The sequence below is a fragment of the Malaya genurostris genome, chromosome 1, assembly GCF_030247185.1.
Source record: "Malaya genurostris strain Urasoe2022 chromosome 1, Malgen_1.1, whole genome shotgun sequence".
Taxonomy (NCBI): domain Eukaryota; kingdom Metazoa; phylum Arthropoda; class Insecta; order Diptera; family Culicidae; genus Malaya; species Malaya genurostris.
In genome coordinates, this window is record NC_080570.1 from 17,893,742 (window position 1) to 17,918,517 (window position 24,776).

At 37.8% G+C, this 24,776-nt stretch overlaps 1 protein-coding gene across 1 annotated transcript in view; it reads right to left on the bottom strand.

The window, feature by feature from the left end:
- LOC131433945 (myogenic-determination protein) overlaps positions 1-24,776 on the bottom strand; it is a 56,470-nt gene that overhangs the window by 29,371 nt on the left and 2,323 nt on the right. Inside the window, exons 2-3 of the mRNA XM_058600568.1 lie at positions 18,228-18,350; positions 18,069-18,152 (exon numbers count right to left, since the gene is read on the bottom strand). Coding sequence (XP_058456551.1) covers positions 18,069-18,152; positions 18,228-18,350 — 207 coding nt within the window. The remainder of the gene's footprint in view (positions 1-18,068; positions 18,153-18,227; positions 18,351-24,776) is intronic.

The window sequence follows — 24,776 nt, forward strand, 5'->3', positions numbered from 1 at the left end:
AATTCCATTGTCCATACAAAATAACTTTATTGGTTTTTCCCACTTTTCCGGTAAGTTTTCCTAATTTTTTTGATGTACGAACCCGGTGGGGGTAAAAACTGATCAAACAAAAAAAAGCATCTCAATCCGTCCATCCGTTCTTACGTGATGCGATTACAAAGAATGATCTCTGCATTTTTATATATATAGACTAGCTGACCCGTCGAACTTCGTCTCGCCCGTTTTTATTTTAATTTATGTTTTCGGACAGTAGAATTGTCAAACATTATGCTGTTAATGTATCTTTCCATTATTTTACTGATTACTTGGCTGCGATGAATTCATAAAAAAATTGTGAATATGTTAAAAGCTTTTGTTATGCAAAAATAAAGCGAATGCACCGCGAATCATCTTTTGAGTCAGTGCATCGAATAGCGATTGTTGATCTCTCTCAGACTATGGTTTCGACATATGGAATAAAAAGTGAAGCAAAAATAACTGAGATGACTACTTTAAATTGACTAGAACAAATTTACAAAAGCTGCCCTCGCGACTTGTAGTTCGTCACTTCTCGCTAGTCTGGTGATATTATTTAATCGTGTTTGATGAATGTTCGTAGCGTGACAATCACAGGAAAAAAATTCCATTAACAATTTAGCGATAAAACTTTATTTTTACTTTTAATTTATGACTTCTGGTCAGTCAGTAACTATTTAGTAAATTTTTTGGTGTGGGGGAGTGTGGTGGGCAAAAAAAAATTTTAACATATCAGAGACTCGGATGTTTCGCATCGCTAAGTTCGACTCCTCTGGTAGACGGTAAAAGTTTAGATGCGAGAAATCTTCTTCTTACTTAAATGAACCTTGTTACGTCGAATTTTCCGCACTTTATCTTCAAATCCTTATTCCTCCTTGAGTACTATGGTTAGTTTGATATTGTTAAAAAATCGAATGATAAAATGAGTAATTCTTGGACATTCGAAAGTTCAAGTTACCATTCTTTTAAATATTGTATCCATTAACTTTTACATGAACACTGCATTCGTTTAATAGTTTTATCAATAGTCATCTCATTAGTCAACACCACATAATTTTGTTTAGTACCCCACCTACAATTAATGAATGGTGGAGTTCGGCACTGAGAATCTATATCAGAAAGTTATATATGAAAATAATGTGCAGTTCTTCTGTTATAGAGGAGTGAAGATGATGAGTGATTGTACCAGTATACAGCTTATCGTTCGAGTCAATGCATAAAATCTCACAACTAATGGTTTTCAATCCACCAGAATTTACCCGACGCGAACGAACTTCAGCATGCTAAATTCAAAGCAAACCTGTATGATTGATCTCATTATTTAAACAGCAGCATCTTATCATAGATTCGTACAAAAATCGTGATTTGTTCAACTCACGCCTACGATGGTCAACAATAAACAACTAACTGATTACATTGCACACAATGCATCTTCTGGTAAACAGTATCAGAACTTTTGATCATGTTTACGGTATAGCTAGAACACTCATATGCGTTCCATCATTGAATCATTTGGCAATCAATAATGTTGATACCCAATTAAGCACGTGGCTCGAAATGACGAACCACATGAATTCACACAAAACAACTCGTTGCGCGCCAAATGATTCTTTCAACGATCTAGTATTCCTTTCTTCGACGGCCAAACACTTATGCAACTCGTTATGCGCCAAACACCTATCGATGATCTAGCAATCATTGGCGACTTTTTCAGTGGAAAATTCCATTGTCCATACAAAATAACTTTATTGGTTTTTCCCACTTTTCCGGTAAGTTTTCCTAATTTTTTTGATGTACGAACCCGGTGGGGGTAAAAGAGTGATTCCATTGCAACCCATTAGCGTAGAATTTCTCACTGCCAAAGAAGAAGACGGCAGACAGGCAAAACAAAAAAAAAGAACCACTCACCGAAATGAATTATATCCCGAAACATCCGGAGTCGCGCCTCGACACCATTTTCGTACCCGAGCTTGTCACAAAGTAGGCTCATATTTTCTTCACCATGGTAATCGACCCTACGCCTGCGAGTTAGCGATGCGTGCGATGCGAAGAATGCGCGGATAATCACAGTGATGATTTCGCTTGTCCAACGGCACCCGGCTGAACGATTCCCGGTTTGACAAATGCTTAACCTCCCAGAAGTAGAAGCAGGAGCACAGTCTGTGTGCCGAGCGGAGCGAATGTCGCCCAGTTTGGGTTTGCCCAATAAATTCGATGTGTGATCGTTTTTTTTAACTCACGACAATCACCTTTACTCAAACTTACGCGGAATTGGGTGTCTGCTTCATTTTAGATGAAAGAAGGTCGAAAATCTGATGCAAGACATATGAAATGATCACTTAGGAAGTGACTCAAGCTCACACAGAAATCGGTGCTTTGGTTCCAAAATTACCAATAGACTCCAAAACTGAAATCACATAAATTTTTGAAAATATTGCAAAGATTCCATAAATAGATGAAAGTTTTTACATACTCCGATTTGGATTAAACTGTTTTCATCAGTATGGCAAACCATTTATTAAGACGTAGATCCGTTGAGTGAGTTCTAAATTTGATCAGTAACTAACAAAGAAAACTGATTTAGAAAATGACATGCGAATGCAACTCGAACCCGTAGCTAACTCCTATTCGGGGGAATTGTTTTTCAAATTAAACTACTCTGCATATGAAAAACACATGAAGGGACAACCTAATTGACTAGAAGAACCGAGCGTGTTTCGCTTTATTCGTCAGCCACAGTGCTCAATTATTGTCCTGTCTCTATGGAAACCCATCCGACAGAAAAACACACACCGCATCGCAAGTCTATTTTCACTTTCCACATTGCGGTTTTCATTACATGGCCATCATTCTCATGTCATTTTTCCTAACTGTTTTCTTTATCAGATAATGATCAAATTTAAAATTATCATCAAATTTTTTCTTTGATTCTAAGTTTATGAAAATTGGTTCACCCATTTCCGATAAAAGTGAATATAAACCACACACATCTTGATCTCTGATCTTGACGAACTGAGTCGAATGGTATATGATACTCGATCTTCCGGGCCTTGATTCACAAGTCGGTTTAAACAGTGAATTGCATAACCCTTCGATATGAGAAAGGCAAAAAAGGGAAATTAACGAAATAAGGAAGGAAGAACAGAAAAAGAAATATGGAAGCTGGATTTCAAACTATGCATTGCAAGACAAGAAAGGTAGATGGCAAGAAGTCAGGATGTTAGATAATAGTCAAGAACAGAGGAAGACAGGAATGAAGAATAAAAGAAAGAAAACAATGAAAAAATCATTTCGGTAGTGCATCAAAAAGAAAAGGATGGACGGAAGGAAGAAAATAACAATAGAAGGTAGTAAGGAAAGACACAAGTAGGAAGCGTTAGAAAATTCGGCTTTGAAATAGCCACATTGGCAGCACATCAGATAGGAAGAAAGAAAGGAATGAAGGAAAAACAGAGAAAAGAAGGAGAATTCGAAATTCAGTTTTGAAAAACCCACTTGGGCAGCTCAGCAGTAAAAAGGAAGAATGATGGAAGGATAAATGGAAGAAAGAAGAGAAGAGAATGATGGAAAAAAGAAAAAGTGAAGGTTAGAAAGCCGTAAGGATGGGTGAAAATAAAGAAACAATAAAGGAAAGTCAAAATGAAGCAGTATATGAAAATTCATCCTGAAATAATAATTTCTAAGGTGCAGATGCAACGAAGGAAATAAGAAACAAAAAAGAAAAAGGATAAATAAGGAAAGAGAGAATTATGAAAACCGAAGGAAGAAAAATAATTCAAAGTCAAATGAAAGAAGCTGCATTATAAAACTCTATTTGACAGGGTCATTTCGGCAGCGCAGCAGCAAAGAGATATGGGAAAAAGAGAAAGAAAAAAAGAAGAGAGAAGGAAAACAGAATAGATACGAAGAACCAATCGAAAAGAGAACAAGAAAGGGAGTAAAAAAGCAGAATTTCGAATAAAATTATGAAAAAATCCACTTGGGCAAATCAGCAGTAAGAAGGAAGAATGATGGAAGGAAAAATTGAAGTAAGAAGAGAAGAGAATGATGGAAAAAAGAAAAAGTGAAGGTTAGAAAGCCGTAAGGATGGGTGAAAATAAAGAAATAATAAACGAAAGTCAAAACGAAGCAGTACTTGAACATTCATCCTGAAATAATGATTTCTGAAGTGCAGATGCATGGAAGGAAACAAGAAACCAGAAAGGAAGGGAACAACAATAAGGAAAGAGAGAATTATGAAAACCGAAGGAAGGAAAAAATTAACCAAAAAATGATGATGTCAAATGAAAAAAACTATAAAACTCATACTCTTTCAATAATTTTGGCAGCGATGCAGTAAATATACATGAAGAAAGGAGAATGAAAGGAAAAAGAGAAGGGAACAAGGCAAGGGAATGTAGGAGAGAAGAAAAAAAAGAATTCAAATTTCAGTTTCGCCTGTTGGTTAGCGCAACAGTCAAAACTTAAAAAAGGACTAAAACAAGCAAAAAAGGAAAACAGTAGGAAATAAAACAATGAAATAATGTAAATAAGGAAGCGGGAATAGAATAATGGAGGCCAAGACAGAAGGAATGAGGTTATTATTATTAGGATCAAAACAAACAAAGGTGCTTTTTCTATTTTTTGGCTTTCTCATATAGAAAGGCTATGCAATCACTGTGAAAAACCGACTTTACAGCCGAGTGTCATATACCATTCAATTCAATTCGTCGAGATCACAATATGGCTGTGTGTGTATGTGAAAAAAAATGTCACTGAGATGGCTGAACCGAGTTTCACAAACTCAGATTCAAATGAAAGGTTTTATGGTCCCATAGACTGCTATTAAATTTTTATACCGATCTGACTTCCGGTTCCGGAATTACAGGGCGATATGCACCGAAAAAGGAGAAAAAAATAGTTACACACGTTTCTCAGAGATGGCTGAACCGATTTTCACAAACTTATATTGGTGCTTATGGCCTTATAACATTTTCCTGAATTTCATTTAGATCGGACTTCCGGTTCTGGAATTACAAGGAAATATGTGCATATTTATGAAAAAAGCGCACAATATACTGTGCAATTTCATCCAGATCCGCCTTCCAGTTCCGAAATTATAGGGCGATGAGTGTCAAAACATTCAAATCGTTCTTCAAAATGACGCTGCAAAACTGGTACGCGTCGGTACGTGCGGCTTTGCTCCGTTCGCAGCGTGCTATGTTCAATTTCGCATAGCATGCAGAGTTGCCACATTTAAATCTATATAATTCAGGTGAAAACTATGTAAATTTGTAAATATTTTATTCAATTTGTACCAACTTCTAAGTGTTATTACAAAATCATGATAACGATGTTTTTCTATAAAACTACACTTATTGCCTTTCTCATATAGAATCAATATCATTCGACACAGTTCATCTAGCTGAGCAATGTCTGGGTGTAAGCATAAATCAAATAAACATAGATTTCTCACTGTACTGTGACACTAACAGCACCTCTACACGGAACGACCGAAATTAGCTCTGCGCCTAATTCGTATTACTGTTTTTGAATTAGTTGATTTTAACAACAAAATTTCCAAAATAACTATAAAATTAGTTAAAATTTAGAATTTACTGTGCTGAAAAAAACTCTTATTTTTAGAGAATGTGTTTAGTTGGCGAATATTCTGGACACAAACCAGCAATATTTCAATCCAACACGAAATTCTCATTGACAACTAATTTCGTTATTAAAATCAGAAACTTTGATTCTATTTATCTATCACCGTCATTACTGAAGGACAGCAGTGTCAAAGCAAAACAATCCATTAAAAAGCTAAAAGAGACAGTCTTGTTGAAACTGCTCGGAAATTGTTTAGATGTTTTTCGCATGTGTTACGATATATCCCTATATAAATTTCTAAACCGATATGTAAAAATGACGTAAACTGTTAAAGGAAGGTGTATTTATTCAGAATTTGTGCGCAGTTGAAGCGATTGTTGGTGATAATGTTTTTACGCGAAACAGTGAAGTGAGTTTCGAGTGTTGCACTCTAATTGTACACGTCAAATGATGTTTTTTGTATCTTCTCATTCCGGGCAAAACAATCCATTAAAAAGCTAAAAGGGAGAGTCTTGAAATTGCTTTCTAATTGTTTTGAAGTTTTTCACATGTGATACGATATATCCATATATAAATTTCTGAACTGATGTGTAAAAATGACGTAAAATCTTAGTAGAAAGTGGATTTTGTGCGCATTTGAAGCGATTGTGCGTAATAATGCTTTTACGCGGAACAGTGAAGTGAGTCTGTTGCATTCTAATTGTATATGTATTCGGTTTTTGTTTTCCGAGTGCTCAAAGTTTTCAGTGAGAGAGTCGATTTCGCGAAGTCGAATGAAGAAAACAGCGATTTAGAAGTAAAATTTTTCAAAAAGAAGTTTATGTTTCGCTTATGTCTTTTTCTCCAATACAACATCGTATTTATACCTGCAAATATAGAAAAGATAACCGCGACTGGAATTTTTTTCGGTAGTAGTGTGCCATCTAGTGGCTAGTAGTCATTACGGTGTTAACGAGCGCCATATAGCTGCTAATTGCAGAAACCAACTCAACCATTTATGTTGGTTGAAAACAACGTTTTATTTCTCTAATTCAACTAAAAAATTAGTTGAATGGATATGAAGCGTGCCTTAGCTAAGAAATGACAGCACGTTTAATTGGTGAATTCAACTAAAAAAAATAGCCATTTCAACAAATATTTTATTATTATTAAGAGAATTAGAATTAAAAAATCTAAATTAGCAAAAGTAAGATTTTTTTAGTTGTCTCAAAAAATAACTAACTAAAATCAGAAAATCAACTAATTTTTTCGCCAAAATGCTAATTTCGGTCTTTCCGTGTAGTGACAAACGGGTGTACTTTTTTCCATTAGCTACTGTGGTTGTGTTGAATGCGCAGGCAACTTTTTGCATGCATTTTAGGAGCATTTACGCACCCATTCTCCACCAGACGGTGCTTTTGGTGTCACGGGTTGCTCAACTACATTACTATTACACTGGGAAATCTATGTTTATTTGATTTATGGTGTAAGTATGTCTCGAATAATGTCACTCATAAAAAAAAATCTCATAGTTCCATAGGTTGCTATTGAATTTCATCATGCTTTCATAGGGTAAATTGTGTTTAAAATGGCACACCGTCACTTAGAGCGACGATGCAAAAAAGGGTGGCTTAAAATTGGTTCAATTTGTAGGCTATATTAGTTACTTACTAAACGAACCGACTTCGGCTTCCCGGTTTCCGAAGTACCGAAAATAGTGGTCAAAAACTCTAAAAAGACACTCACTCCATTTTCTCTTAGATGATTTGATCGATTTCCACAAACTTAGGCTCAAATAAAAGTTTCTATAGTCTCATAGGTTGCTGTTTAATTTCACCCGGGTCCGACTTCCGGTTCCGGAACTACGGGTAAAGTGTGTTTAATAATTTAGTGCAATCATGATGCAAAATAAAGAAAAAATCTTGATAACTTGACTTTACCTTCTTGTTTACAAATTGAAAAGATTATGTTAGTTCATACCCAGAGAAAGTTTCTTATTTTATTCAAGATTGGAAAAAAAAATCTTTGACAGAATCTTCTAGTGATATTTTTGGAAGTTTTGAGATAGCCAAGATGGGTTACGATTTACATCAATCAAATAAAAATCGATTCAATACAAGGGAACACTCGAGGGGGACGACAGATCCGGTTTTTTCAAATAAAATACAAAAAGTCAATGGAAAGCGAAAAAAACTACATCTATCCAAACATCTAGATCGATCCGTTTGAAACGTTTCTAACCGTGTCAAAGAAAGTCAAAGAACATATGATCTCTTAAAAAGTTTCTGTTACTGGTCTTGACATTCACTGAGTGTCAACATTGATTCGTCAGCAGATTGGTAAAATGAAAATTAGGATTAAAAAACACTGAAAATTTGTTTTCTTAGTAGCTGGGAGCATGAAGATGGAATATATTTCAATTTATTATAGCCCTTCGAAGGTTTATCCAAAGATATCTCTGTCTGTGATATTAAACTAATTTTATATTTTGTTAGATGCTAAGACTTGCAATTTTTATGTTTAGAAACGTTTTTCATTAATACTGAAGCAAAAACTGAATAAAGCTGTGTTTAATATTAAATATGTTATTGAAAATCTTATAGAAAGGATAACAATTCTTTTTTTTACTTCAATACATATTAGCAGCAAACTACATAACTGTTTACTTTACGATTTCCCTTCTGGACGTCTCTACAAGAGAAACCGTATAGTGTACGATGTAGATGAAATTCGGAATAATTTTTGGCTCGAGTTGAATATAGAAACTGTGGAAAATGACGCAGATATTAAACGAGAATGGCCAACATTCCGACAGGATATGGCAGATAATCCGGAGCATACGCTCTCGGTGTGTGGGTTTGCTATACACCAGAATATAACAAAACTGATTTTACAGGACGATAGTTCACAACTCTCCGAACTGTCTGCATCTGGCAACAAACTTATGTTACAACCGATTCGCCCCCTAGTAATTGACCATGGTCCTGAAGGACATTTGCGAAATATTAAGGTTAATAGTTTTGGTAAGCTTATCGCCCTTATTCTGAATAACGACGTATTGATTTTTCGATCGAATGTGGTTCGATCGAATCATAGCTACCTTTGATTTTGCTAGCGTTATTGAGAATGCAAATTAAATACGAGGGAAAAAACGATACGACGTTATTCAGAATAAGGGCGTATATCAGTTCGTGGGACAATTATTCGAGCAGGACCTTCTCAGATAGTTAAAACTTGGATGGCCAAGGACAACAAGTGATTCGACAGACAGACGGAGTTTTTGTTTTACCTACATCATATAGGCAGGGTTGTAGAGCTAGGAACAATTTCATTCCACTGAGATCCTGGATTTTCACGCGAACAGAATCTTTTCAACATACATTTCACATAACGGAATTGTTGAAGAAAATTACTGTATACAAGGATTATTTTTCACCTATTATGCTATTTCATGAATCATTTTCACATTAAAAAAACTGCTTTTCATTGTGTATAAGATAGTAATTCATCGAATAATTATATTTAGACAAAATAATAACCATACAACAAAATCTATATCAAGTTTTCTTGAAGTTTTCGATGTACGCTACATTTTTTTCTGTGTAGTATAAAATACCATCGGAGCCTATTGCTGGTTTCTCCATATGAGAAACATAACAGCTTATGTTCAATGATCTATAGTTTTCGATCAGCTCTAAAACGTAAACCCCACTGTAGTGAATAATACTGAAAAAGTTCCCCAGTACTTCAACTCCTCGTTGGTGTGAATGACTAGGGGCATGGACGGGCATGTTCGATAATCCACACCGTTTGCCATCCAAAAACCGAAAACCATAAGTTTTACATAACACCAAATGATTGTTATGTTTTAACAGTACAAACTCTCCAATCGTGATATTTTCAAAAACTTCATTTGAATATCTTTTGTCTTTAACGTTACTACTAGACGAACTAGTTTCCCGGAATCTATGCACTCTGTCGGATGAACATTTTTGCATTCCAGAGTTTAGCATCCAAATGAATGTTCGTTTTTTTATTTGAATGATTCTCTTGTTACGGTTTCGTATTTTGAAAACATTCTTGAAGTTTGTTGAATTTTTCAGTTGTAACTCTTCACCAACATTGTCAAATATTTCGGCTGCGTCATATACATCATTTTCAACATCGTTTCGAAATTCCTCGGGAACTACAACAAACTCGAAATTTGCACAATCTCTGGAAGGTTTTGTTTTTGGTTGTTTTAAAATAATGCTTTCTTTGAAAGACACCTTCGAACAATCAAAACCTAACATTTGGAGAGTTTCCTTTGCTGCAACTTTCGCTTTTTCTACTGCATCCGAAATTTCACAATCACTGGGTAGAACGACCCTGTTCCCTGTGGATGAGGAATTCAGTCGTGGGAATCTTAGCGTGTTTTGTTGGCTGTGCATTATATCTCGTTTTGTTTGAATTTTGTTCAACCTAGATTCGAATCCTTGAATTGTAAAATTCACTATCGTTGATTCGGTCGAAGTGAAAGAGCGAGCATCTCTAAAAATCGCTTCACATGTTTGACTGTTCAGCATGGTGATGATGAATTCGGCATCATACATCCGACAAAATTTAATGTACAAAATGATTGCATGTGCGTTAATTTCGAGGCCCCAATAAGTATTGGTTGTTACACACTGTTTCAATGTGTGTCCATTTTCAATACTCGAATTTCGCCAACAACGAACCACAAACAGTACATACCTGCAAATAAGGTTTAAAAATACGTTAAATTAGTTTGAAATGAAATGACACCAACTGTGTGTTACGTGTGTTATTACGTAATAATTTACATTTACATTAACAAAATATTAATACATAACAAGTGAAGAGTTAGAGTCTCATAAATTTTACACTAACCAAATGTTGTACACTCGGTGTAATGGAGATAATGTTTCGTCCATGAAGGAGGAAATGACGTATGATACAAGTTTTAGAAACTCGACGGTTCCTTCGGAATCAGCAACATTATCTTTGAGGGTATTTAGAACAGTTATCGATGTCATTTTTTGTACTGGCTTGAATTTCATTTTGTCATTTTCGTTAATATCTGATAGCGACAATCCGTGTCTGTCCTTCGATACATCGGCAATTAATTCTTCTAGATGTAATTTAGATACTCGAAACTTTCCTACAAAGACAAGTTAATCAATTAATATTTATATCTGCATATTTTGTATTTTCACAGCACGAAGGAAAATCTCCTGTTAGAAGAATATTACAAAAATTAATTTTGTAAAAGAACATTTCTAGTATAGTTGGAAAAATATAACGAATCGAAAAACAGTCTTTTTTATGATCACTCTTTACGTGAAAAGTAAGCTTAATATTATTGTTTCATATGCAAATAAGGAAATATTCAAATTTTATGTTCGTAGTCTTGCAACGGTTCTAAAATGCGGGAAGAATGGGCACGAGAAGTTGAGTCGAGCTGGTGACTGATATTAGCTTATCGAAAGCGAGAAACATATTTGCAGCAAATCGAAAGGACCCTGTCAGAGTACAAGCGAGAAATCTGCTCAGTTTTCACTCTAACACGGTCCCCCTTTGATTTGCTGTAAGTTTATTTCCCGCTTTGATCAGCGCCAAGCTCAAGTCTGCTTCTCGCGGTTACTCTGTTTGTGACCTTAGCTAGGCGAATGATGAGTAATTAGCAATTAACAAAACGAACCCAACTGCAACTGGATGTCTTGTTTAACGAGCCTTGTTCGAAATTTATTTGCAAGATGTGTAGTGTCTTGCACACAGATTTCCTCTATGTCGGTATCAGCAATAAACCACTCTCCAAACTGATTTTCTTTCATCAGTGGCATCTTCATTTTTTTTATCATAGCACTGATAAAACGACTATCGCCATCTGTTGCTTTACACGCTATACGAATGCCCTGTTTTTCAAATTCTTGTTTGATGAATGTCCATTTATTCAAAACGTCGTTCGTAGAGAATTTATTGTCCGTGCAAAAATAATTGACACAGAAGGGTGCTGCATGCGACGCCAATGGTTGTGCCATTGATAAATGTACGTTGCGTCCAATAGGGTAGTTTTTCAAATCTAGTAACAGTTTTGAAGGAGACGAACACTTGAACAGATTCATTTGAGGTAATCCGTTGTTACTTAAAGGAGAAACGAGTCCCGTTATCTGATCACTTAAAGGTTTGTATTCTATTCCTCCAGTTATTCTGGTTGCATCCTCACTCCAACAAATAACTAAAGGATAACCGTTTTCCAGCAAATACCGTTTTAATTCGACAACCATTAGACGACCTTCTTCAAACAGTTCTGAATTTGCTCTCAAACAACGTTGTATCGTTCGTATATGAGGGGCTGGAGCATTGGCTCGATCAAATTGGTACATTTCCTTTCCACCTTGTATGTATCTACATTGAAATATTTATTTATATAATATACTAATTTGATTATGAATTTATCAAATGTCATTACAATAGATCGACTGTTAGCTATTTCAAATTTGGATACTGTTTCAAAAATTGATTAGAATAGTCTTGTTACCTATACACAAAAAAATCTTTTTCCAGTTTCGTGTACCGTATTCCATGCTTATTGGATGTAGCTTCACGTTTTTTTAAACTCGTAAGAATATTCACGGTATCTGGCTTACTCTCATCTGATGAAAAGGCCTTCGAAACATTGGTGCTACTTAAGGCCTCATTATAGCACCTTGGATGTTTAAAGAAATTGCTTGTACAATATTTTCCGATCCGATCTCCTTATGATCGTCTTCAATACATACATTATCTTCGTGATCGCTGTATCCCAACGCGGAGTCGTTGATTTCCGATTCATCTAGAACTTCGATCTCTAATCTACCATTATCATCTGCTATGTCACTTAAATTTTAAGTATTTGGTTAATCGCAGAGAATTTTTAGTGTATCATTCTCTACTTACGATACATTAATAGCATTCGAAGTCTTAAATGCCTTTCTTGATATACGGTCGGAGCAAGAAGCCACAGATTGGCATGTCCGTTTGTTTGTTGTAGATGTCGTAGGGTAAGTAATTTGATGAACATTTTTCAGGTGTGTTAAATAATTTGTGACTTTCCAGCGCCCAGTTTTTTCTGGGCGACAAGTTATATACTTCTCACCACTACATATAATACATTTTATTCTAGCGAACTGCTCCGAATCGTTGGATTCAATAATTATCACATTCATCGTTTCTAACATCGGAATAAAATGTTCTATTTGGGCATCATCCAATCTATTGTAAACGATTTAATTATATTAGACATAATCATATTTATAATCTTTATACCTTGTTTTGTAAAATTCGATGATTTTTTCACGAATTACGGATATTGGGTCTCTCTTCGGTTTAATATTTGTCTGAACTGGCTTTTTCATTTTCATGAAATAATTGAACCCTCTAGTATTGACCGCTTTCGAAATCAACCTTATGATCGCACGTTCTCCCGAGAAAAACCGGAATTCGGATGGAGATTTGAATCTTTCTGTGCATTTCCATACATCTGGATTCACAACTTGAGATGAAAGTTGACGTATGTCAAGTTCTATAGCGTCCAAATCGCTTTCAGTTATATTGGCTAGAGCGCCGTTTACAAATCCAACATATTCCAGCATAATTTTTATGTTGTACGGAATCTCTCCTACTTCTTTCTCTAATCTTAACCAAAAATGTTCCTGAAAACTAATGATTTAAAAAATATCATCATTTTATTTAAATTTTATACCATTGTTCCTTGAAAAATAAAAAAACTTCAGTCTTTGAAATTATATTTTTCTTCATGTGACATTTGCAACTTTCAGGTTTCATGGCCTATTACGATACATCATATCTCCATGGTTATGTTTTTAACCAGCAAAAACCCAAGAAAAGACGATCGATCCATATTCAACCGATACTATTTGTAGCAAAGAGAAGGAAAGTGTGCATAATCGTATGCAGCGTGATAAAGCCTAATCGAAGCGAAGTGCAGTTTTTTAGTGTCGTCCCCCTCGGGAAAACTAGTCAATCGCCGCACAGTAGGCCATGAGTTTTTCGTTACCATTGCAATGTACGATTGTAGCAGAGATGCCAGGTCTGCAGATTTGTCTGTAAATCTGCAGATTTGGGGTATAGTGCTGCAGACATTTTTTGTTGTGCAGACTTTTGCAGACTTTTGAAATTCTCGCAGATTTTTGCAGACTTGGGAAATTATCGCAGACTTTCGTCTATATTTACAGACTTTTGTAATTTCCGAGACCTTTTTTTTTTTTTTGGTCGCTCTAAGTTAGTTTTGCGTGTCATACTTTATAAAGAAATTGCAGCCAGCAAGACATACTTGCTAACTGCAGATTTTTTTTTCAGATTTACAGACCCTGTCTGCAGATATTTGAAATTTTTACCTGGCATCTCTGGATTGTAGGCTGGTTGACAGCTCGGCTTATATTGTGCTGGTAAATTTCTCACGAATTCAAGCTTGAAGACCAGGACCACAGCTTGGAACAAAAAGTGGCACGGATTTGTTTTTGGCAAATTTACTACGCGGTGCTTTCGGACAAGTTGTTTTTATTTATACTGTTCGAATGCTTCCAACAGGATAGAAATGCATTGCAACTTATGGCGTTTTCGTTTTTAATTTGCACTACACCGGTGCAGTGCTACACCATGGCATGAATAAACGAACAAAAATGATGAAAACATAAACAGTAACCATTGACTACAATAAACGATTCCATTGCACAGAGCTACACCAAACTTTTGATGAGTGCTACACCAGTGGTATCGGTGCAGAAAAAGTGTAGCACTGGTGTAGTGCAATTGGTAAAAACGAACGGTTTCAGTGCAGCTTACGCTACACCAGTGTAGTGCAATTTAAAAACGAAAACGACATTAGTTCTCAATAACAATCTTCTTTTTACTACTGCGAAAATAACAAGAGTTTTGTGATCGAGAAATGGTAAATAGCAAAATTAATTCCAGAAATGTTGCTACGGTTTCGTCAGGAAAAGGCATAAAATTTGATAAATTTTGAAACCGTTGAAAAACTATCGAGAATATTTTAACAAGACGGCGTGACGACGTTCGCGGCCACCTAGAATTAACCGAAAAACCACACGCATTTTTCTCTTCGACAGCGTCATTGAACTCGAACGTCAACTAATTTCTCAATATTATACCGTGAAATGTTGTGAACCTTTCTTGCTACTCGGTAGAGACCGACGCTCTGTCATCGGAGCCATGGAAATCGTGTTGTCCAAGTCCCTCGTTCGAACCCCAAACACAACACAACGAACGCACATAATAACATCTTCAACTAGTCAATTGTAAACTGTCGTTGTTCCCTTCCATCTCCTGCCCAGTTCACGCATCCAAACGAAATACCGCGCTCCACCTTTTCCTCTTGACGACTGAACGGGCCCTGCAACTGATCAACATTCACATTAGCCGACCAAAGTGACAGCGTGACATATTATGACTAGCGCTGAAATAAATGGTAGAAGATCAAACAACGATATTGTCCGTGATGGAATACGGATGCTTTTGCTTCCGATCCGCGGCGAACACTCATTTCATCAAGCTGGAAAGAATTCAGTATCGTTGTTTGCGTATTGCCTTAGGTTGCATGCAGTCGACTCATACGATGAGTCTCGAAGTGCTCGCGGGCGTCTTACCGTTGAAAAACCGATTCTGGGATCTCTCATATCGATTGCTAATCCGATGCGACATCTTGAATCCGATGGTGATTGAAAACTTCGAAAGGCTTGTCGAGCTCAATTCTCAGACCCGTTTTATGTCCTTGTATTTTGATTACATGGCTCAGAATATTGATCCTTCTTCGTTTGTTTCCAATCGTGCTCATTTCTTGGATACTTCTGATTCTACTGTGTTTTTCGACACATCCATGAGAGAAGAAATTCGTGGAATCCCGGATCACGTGCGCCCTCAAGTGGCCCCAAATATTTTTTATAATAAATTTAGAACAGTCAACTGTGAAAAGGTGTTTTACACTGACGGTTCAAACATCAACAGGTCCACAGGCTTCGGCATCTTCAATCAAAACATCACCGCTTCTCACAAACTCAATGATCCGGCTTCAGTTTACGTCGCAGAATTAGCTGCTATTCAGTACACCCTTGAGATCATTGAAACCTTGCCCAAAGACCATTACTTCATTGTCACGGACAGTCTAAGCTCAATAGAAGCTCTCCGGGCAATGAAGCCAGGAAAGTATCCCCCATATTTCCTGGGGAAAATACGGGAACACTTGCGAACTTTATCTGAACGGTCTTATTTAATATCGTTAGTCTGGGTCCCTTCGCATTGTTCCATTCCAGGCAATGAAAAGGCAGACTCATTGGCTAAGGTGGGCGCATTAGAAGGTGATATTTATGAAAGACCAATCTGCTTCAATGAATTTTTCAGTATCTCTCGTCAGAAAACTCTCGAAAGTTGGCAAACTTCATGGAGCAATGGCGAACTGGGACGATGGCTACATTCTATTATCCCTAGGGTATCGACGAAACCTTGGTTCAGGGGGATGAACGTGAGTCGCGATTTCATTCGTGTTATGTCGCGGCTCATGTCAAATCACTACACCTTCAACGCACATCTCCGGCGTGTTGGGCTTGCGGAGAGCGGTCTCTGCACCTGTGGCGACGGTTATCAGGACATCGAGCATGTCGTGTGGTCGTGCGTAGAGTATCGTGACGCCAGGTCGAAGCTACTGGAATCTCTTAGGGCCCGAGGTAGACCGCCTGAAGTTCCGGTTCGGGATGTGTTGGCGAGTCGGGATAGTTTATATATGCTTCTCATATACCAGTACCTTAAACACATTGATATACAAGTGTAATGTGTTATCCCTCGCTCAGAAAGTATAAACTCCACCTACAGGTTCGACACTAACATCCGCCCGATTCTCTCGATCCCCGTCCCTGTCCACCATCTTCATTGGAACTAACAAGATCTTTTTTTGTCACTAACTTTTTCGTTACCCCTTCCCTGTCTCTTCACCATCTTGATGGCAACTAATTAGATCTTTATCGTTTTCAAACATTTTGTTCCCACATCCCCTTTTTACCCCGTTTCCACAATATTTACTTTTTTTTTCATTCTCTTCCGTAACATCACCATCATCGTCCACGGAAGGCCGCCCCAGTCGGAAACCAGCATGCGGGCCACCCGCCGGGCCTTCGTAGCCTGGGGGTGTTTCCCGCGGACCCACACGGACCGAAGGATGCGGCCAACATGGATCTTCGCCAACGGCATATGGAAGACCCTCATGCGATATTCAATTGACCGGCCACTACCGATAGCTTCTCGAGAATCCGCTACCGCTACATTACATAATGATACTTTTCTAGTTTTAAGTTAGTCGTAATTAAGATTAGTAAATACCCTTGGCATCTTAGAGCTTAAGCAGTGTGCCTTAAAATTATACTATAATATTGAATAAAAAAATGGTAGAAGATTTTTAACAAGATTCCCAGACCTGCATCGTACCGCATAGGACAGGACCGTGATCTAATGCGGAAGATTTTGGAAAAAGCTCTCCCAATCGCAACGGGAAATGCCGTTGACAAGATCACTGCAAATACCCGAACTAATTATGTTCTCAAAGCCTGCTGGTTGGTGGTTGGTGCTGCCATTCTGGTGACAGTGTCACGAACTACATGACGCCGAAGACGACCCCGAGCTGTCAACGGACGCTCACGTTCGCTAATTGAGATTTTCGTTGTTCGTATTATACCGCGCCAGAGCCATGTATTCAATTCACAACTTGGCCGATCGCCATTAATCTTATTGTAGCATTTTTTTTTCTCCTTTCTGCTCGAACAAACCGAAGGCGTCCAACTGGAACGGTTCTTCTGGTACAAACTGTTCATATTAACGCAGAGCATCCGCTTCCCACCCACCGACCGATCGATCCCGGGATGATCATCTGCAAACGATTAATGATCACTTGGAGTGCTCCATTCGTCAACACCATCAATCTTGCCCGGGTGTGCGAATCTCTCTCGCAAACTGGAGCTCGAACCTGATATTTTCATTTGTCTAGCAGTAAAGCGCGATTCACACAATACGAAAGATTCCGTTCGTTTCGTTATGAAATCTGCCCACCTTTTTCGAGACAGCTGTGCAATATGATGCACAAACATCGACGATGTTCATGACCATACGCAAAATATTTCACCCGACGCGGTATGAACCATTGCCATATGTTTATCAACAAATAATTAAACGACAATATCTCAAACATCCCACCCACCAGATCATAAAAAAACCCGTGTGGCGCCGACACAGCAGGAAACCCGAGAAAACAAGGTACGATCGAAAAGGGCGCTGAGATTTCTTGACAACCCGACACGACGACCGAATGGGTCAAGGTGTGAACTGATATGCACTGCGATGCAATGCGAACTCCTCCGGAACGGTCCCGGAATGCTAATTGGTGCTAATGTGTGACGGTATGCGTAATTGTTCATCTCACTTACCATGTAGTCCTGGGGTGACGAAAAGCTGGATGCCGAACTGCTGTCGGTGAGTATATCCGGACTCTGTCGAATCGGGGGTGCTTCCTGGAGACAAAATGCGAGAAGATTACTTATCGGTGCCAGGATTGATTGATTGATCTTGACAAGCTCAGTACAAACCTCTAGCAGTGCCTGCAGACTGTCGATGTACTCGATTGCGTTCCGGAGGATTTCCACCTTCGGTAATCGCTGGTTGGGATTCGTGCTGGTTCGTCGTTTCAGCACTTCAAATGCTTCGTTCACCTGCAACGGGAGAAATGATGTGATCGAATAAGCTTTTCCACCGTTTTTTCCCTCTCTTGAAGAAGACACATGGCACACGGTATCGATTCGATCGAAGCAAGCGTTCGATTGTTGTAATTGTAGATGAATGATTTTCTTCGAAGCAATATTCAAACAAACGCTTCGAAACGTTTCTTACTCCAATGGAGCTTTCATTCTCAAAGATTCTATTCATTTTAAACATAGAGCTACTACATTACCACAAGTTTAGAATTCCAATGGCGTTTTCGTTTTTAATTTGCACTACACCGATGCAGTCCTACACTGAGGCATGAATAAACGAACAAAAATGATGAAAACATAAACAGTAACCATTGACTACAACAAACGATTCCATTGCACAGAGCTACATCAAACTTTTGATGAGTGCTACACCAGTGGTATCGGTGCAGAAAAAGTCGCTACACCAGTGTAGTGCAATTTAAAAACGAAAACGACATTAATTTTAACACCTGATCGCCGTACTTTCAGCAAAATAAAATACTCTATGTTACACTGATAAAAATTTGCACGATCGATTCATATGTAAACAGCACTTTAATTTAATATGCGTTTTCATTTCAATACATTACCAAAGCGATTTGTTTTAAGATTTCATGTGTAAATTCACTTAAATGCTAGATTAGACTGTTTTTCACTTAGCTTCGATGTGTTTTTCCTTTGGATGTGATATGTTTTGCTATTGAGTCGAATTACATGTGTTAGACGCTTCATTTTCTAGTGGAAATTAGTACAGCACAAAAGTATGTGCAAAACACTTGATTCGGTCAACTGTGTTTTACTTGAAATCTATGTTTAAAACAATGTGACATTCGTTTGAAATTTGTATAGAATCTAGAGGTAACGATATATCTTATAGTTTTGAAGTGCATTTTAGATACATGTAGCATGATTTCCACTAAATATCAAAAGTTTTTACGGATCAGGGTCATGTCACCGAAAGACATTTCGCCGAAAGTCATTTCGCCGAAAGGGCCATTTCGCCGAATGTCATTTCGCCGAATGGGCCACTTCGCCGAATGTTATTTCGCCGAAAGCCATTTCGCCGAAAGGGTCATTTCGCCTATTCCTGCAATTGTCTTAAAATCGTAATGGGAATCGATTTAAAATAAAGACAAATTAAAGATGATTGAAGAAGTTCAACTTCATGAACCTCAGAACGGAGTTCCCAAAGAAACATGTTGACTATTACCCACTAATCATCAAAGCAATTCCATAGGTATCTATCAAGCAAATGTATGTGGTATTTTCCGATTACTAAATGAAAAAATATCTAATGCGGCTTCGCCACATCGATTTGATTCGTGTGCTGTCCGACCTCGCTACCGCTCGTTCGGACCTAACTAAAGCAAAGAAACCTAGCTTTAAGCAGACCGGGCAAACGAGACGGTTACAGGTTTGTATGCAAGAGGCCGCCGCTTCCGACGGCGGGTCGGCGGCCAACTCAGCCGGCGTCGCCTCGGCGGCTTTATGCCGCCGAGTCATCTTGGCTTCGTTTATGTGGCTGCACCACATCAGTTATATAGGAGGCATAATAACACAAAAAAAATTGATGTACTCAAAATTACCCTTTCGGCGAAATGACGCTTTCGGCAAAACGACTTTCGGCGAAATGACCTATTCGGCAAAACGACTTTCGGCGAAATGGCATTCGGCGAAACGACTTTCGGCGAAATGGCTTTCGGCGCAATGACTCGCTCCCGTGTTTACACTCATTTTATGAGTTTAGAGTATATTTTCATGAATTTCATGTACAAGTAGTGATAGTTTAAATGCTTTGCACATAATCCCACTTGTACGCGGCGGCAGATTTCCCCCCAGACGGCTGGCTATGTCTGTCAGCCATTTTTGCCGGAATTCTGCCAGAAGTCTGACAACAATGCAACAACCGTTTCTGGCACAGAATTTCGCCTAGCGGTTATTATCGGTTCTGTTTCTGTCGGATTCTTGCCATACAAGATTGGCAGAACCGTTTTGAATCGGTTCTACATTTTTAGCGTATTGGTTTTATTTATTCAATAAAAAGTACATATGAAAGACAATCAGTTATTGCCCTTCATATATACTAATTATATAAAATGTTATTGGTAATAACATTGCTTTCTCACTACCAAACATACCCATATTCCCATGTCATTTACCTCGTCTCAAGATTTGTTTTTTGTATGGGCATTCGGGATTCAGAAATATCAAATGAAGTCGAATAAAATAAAGAAAAAAAGAAGGAAGAGAGAAATAAACAAGGCACGTGCGGCGAGATAATGACGTAATTTCGCCTGGACAATGTTGACAGCTGCCGGAATGCAGCCAGCCTTCTGACCGTTGCCAGAATTCCTCACAAGCGGGATGCTAGCGTGCAAATTATTTTCAGTGTGATCTAGCTCTAACCTACACTCAAATAAAAATTAATGTTCGATTTACTTGAAAAATCACGTAAAATGGTTTCAAATGTCAAGTGACGAAAATGAATGTTATATGAACATCCCCTAAAATGAATAGATTCATCACATAAGGTTTACGTGAATTGACCAAACGTTAAACAATCTACGTGAATCTCCGGTGTGAAAACTCGATTTTGAAAATGGCGAGCAGTGGCTCTGAAAGTGTAAGTAGTGTAAATATTTGTGAAAAATGTTATTTAATTACAATTTTTTACTACAATTTGAAAGTTTCCACGTGTTCGACTGGACCAAGTGCCTGCGTGAGTCCGGAAGTGTGCTCGCTCCTGTCGAATGCTTGAAACAGGCCGTTGGTCCACCGAAAAAAGAGTTCAAAATCGGTATGAAACTAGAGACCAGGCATGGCAAAAACACGGATCCGTTCTGCACGGTACTCACCATCACTCGTGAGCACACCACCAGGAGTATTGAATGCTACGCTTCGTGCCCGTGTTGAAAAACACACACCGAACGCAGTAGAAAAAGCACCCGTACCGGTGGTCGTGTAATTGCCAAGCAACGGTGTTTGGATTTTCGGGCAGCACTGAAGTCGAGTGTTCCTGCCCAGTGAAATTTGTAGACCCGCATAAGTCCGATCATCGGTCCGATTATCGGACCGATTGAGCACGATATAGGGCCGATCGTAGCGCTTCAATCGGCCCGTCATCGGACAATTCTGCACCATTTACATCAACCGCGTCGACATAAAAAAAGCTTTATGTTTACATTATGCATCGCTAGAGAAACAGAGCGAAGGAATATCAAACAAGGCATTTTCGAGCCGACATCTTCCCGATAGGGTGTGAAAGAGTGTTAAACATTCTTTTGTTTCGATCATAGAGGCTTTAACCTTTAGGTCATTCGCCTCTTAGGGCCAGAAAAACTCTGACCCTATGTTCGAGGTTGGAAATCCAACCCCGATATATCTCATCACCTGAGTAATCAGACATCCGCTCTCTGCTTTGGTATATCTTCACTCTTTTGTTCTACCGATACACTATGCAAGCTCGAAACGCAATCAAAAGCTTTCTTGCACGATGCGTCCGATGTTCGGATTTACTGGGTGACTTCGGCAAACACCGAAGCCGAGTGTTTCCGATTTTGCCATATACGTTGCTTGTACTATAAGCACCTATAGCACCACGGTATGACGAAAAATGCGTTTGAATGATTAATTCTTTTTTCATCAATACGCGTCTGATTGAATTCAATTGATTGACGTTATAACCAACGCATGGGTGCTCTTCGGTGCCTTCGCGAAATTGAAAACACTCGGCTCCGGTGTTTAACGAAACTGAAAACACGCAGTTTCGGTGTATGCCGAAGCTTGAAACACCAGCGCCGAAAATAAAACAGCGCCACAAGCACCGTGGCTTCGGATATTGCGTTTCGTGTTTCTTTTTGTGCACTGGCACGCAATGGCATTCTCAATACACGCGGTGGCGGTGGTTATATGAAGCACGCAGTGCAGTGCAGTGTTTGGACATGCCTGCTAGAGACACTGGACCCATGTAATGCGACCTCAACCTGCATCGGTAGAGTTGTGGAAGTTCTCAGATCTCGACTTCGGCTTCGGTTGGATGGCAGTGACAACAAAAACGATTCCTGGAGGCTTGTCGATTCGAGATCTCACGACGTTATTAGTTGCTTTTTATTTTCAGCCATAGAATTTCTATACTAATTTTCTGAAATATTTTTTTTATTTTTCATGGTATTTTTCATTTCTTAGATTTATATAAAAATCTGAAATATCTCCCTTTTGACTTCAACCAATATATAAAATAGTTATTCTCTGGTACTTAAATTTTATATGAACTCATAGGGAAAAGTGATATGAACACATTACATTTTACCTATGAAGCACGTAACTTTTACTGGATTATGCATTAAACAGCTTTTAAATGCCATTCCATTAAAATCTACGTGAAAAGTAGGGTGGAAAATATTCACATAACTTTTCACGTAACTATAACATGATTATTATTTTGAGTGTACTCTAGCACGTGCGTAAACAACTTTGACATAGTGTCAGTACACAGATTTTCAAATCAAGTAGTCGGGTTCGGGTCTTATATCGTTGGCGTTAGAAGAGCATTGCAGTCAAGGTAATTTAATGTCGTTTTCGTTTTTAAATTGCACTACACTGGTGTAGCGAAAGCTGCACTGAAACCGTTCGTTTTTACCAATTGCACTACGCCAGTGCTACACTTTTTCTGCACCGATACCACTGGTGTAGCACTTATCAAAAGTTTGGTGTAGCTCTGTGCAATGGAATCATGTATTGTAGTCAATGGTTACTGTTTATGTTTTTGTCATTTTTGTTCGTTTATTCATGCCTCAGTGTAGCACTGCACCGGTGTAGAGCAATTTAAAAACGAAAACGCCATAAATCTGTCTTCAACGATTGCTGTTTTGCACTGAAAATAATCCGCTCATCAAGTCTACTAGAAATATCACGTAGATAAACAAAATAATGTTTTTACTTTAGTTTATCGAACAACGATAATAACCATTGTACTAAACATGACTAAGAAGTGAAAGAATTATGGCTATCACTTATTTTTCCTGTTTATTTTACGTGACATCCTCATATTAATTTATCTTGGTTCATTTTGACAGCCAAACTCAGCGTTCATTTTTTTATGTGTGTAAAGTAGAGGTCAAAATGGCGTGTGTTGAAGGCAGATTAGAAGAGCTTCTATCGGATTTAGTAATAACACAACAATTATTGGAGATATTCGATGGTAAGAATAGATAGAAATCGAGTTGCATTTTATATTTATGCTTATATTGATTCCAAACAAAATGTGAGATTGATTTTTCTGATTTTTTCAGCAACACAATTAATCAACTTCGCGAATATCTAGAACCGACACAAACACCTTGGAAATATTCGGTGCTGTACGCATTAATTTAATCGTGACGAATGCGAAATGTAAGTGGATTTTCAAAATAATTTTGAATAAACATTGATTTCTTTTTGTAGGAGTCCAAAATCTTTACTTTATTGACTTCACCTAAACCGGGATATCGCTTGCGGCTTACAGGCATAATTGACAGTCTAATGTAATAAAACCAAACAATAAATGTTTATAATGAATTAAAATGTTTGATGTTTTACTGTTATTTCGATAGTAGCCTTACAATGATTTCTGATATACCACATCGTGGAAATCCCATATGAACAAACATGAAATAACATACTTTTCACGAGTATATTAAATTACATTTATTAGTTCGTTATTTAGGTTTTACAAAAACACTTCGTATAAACTACTTGTAAAACAACGTAACTTTTGCGTGTAAGTTTTTTGACATGAGAGTTCATGAAGTCATTTCGTTCTATCGGCTACCCCCATAAGGGCTACGTGAAAAGTTCAATGGAGAAAAACTACATATGTTTTCACGTAGTTTTGAAGTGTGGATTTATTTGAGTGGGGAGACAATTTTTGTATAACAAAAAATACATTCTTTAAACTGTTAGAGCAAATTCAGCAGCTGCAATGGGTTCATATGGGTGGTCTATAATATAACTGAACAATCGTATCCCCAGCAAACCGTTTTAGTTTTATTTATTCGAACAGTTCTACTGTCAAATTTAAAACTGGTATACGCTGCCGTTCAAAACTAAAAATTCAACCTTGACAGGCTACTGAATGAAATGAATACAAGCCAAGTATTAACGTTCATGTAGAACATTTAAAAATGTAACATTTATATAACTTGGTGCCAGCGCCAGAATTCAAAAATATGGAAATTGTATCATTATACTGAATAGAGGAATAACAGAACATAATTTATTTGGCACAATCTCCATATAATTGTATTAGATATAAAAAAATCGAATATACATCGTCAAGCAAAATAAAGTCTTGATATTACGTTTATTGTGGAGTTTGGCCTTTCTGTTTCAACAGACTTCGCAGTCGATTCATAGCAAAGCTTCGAT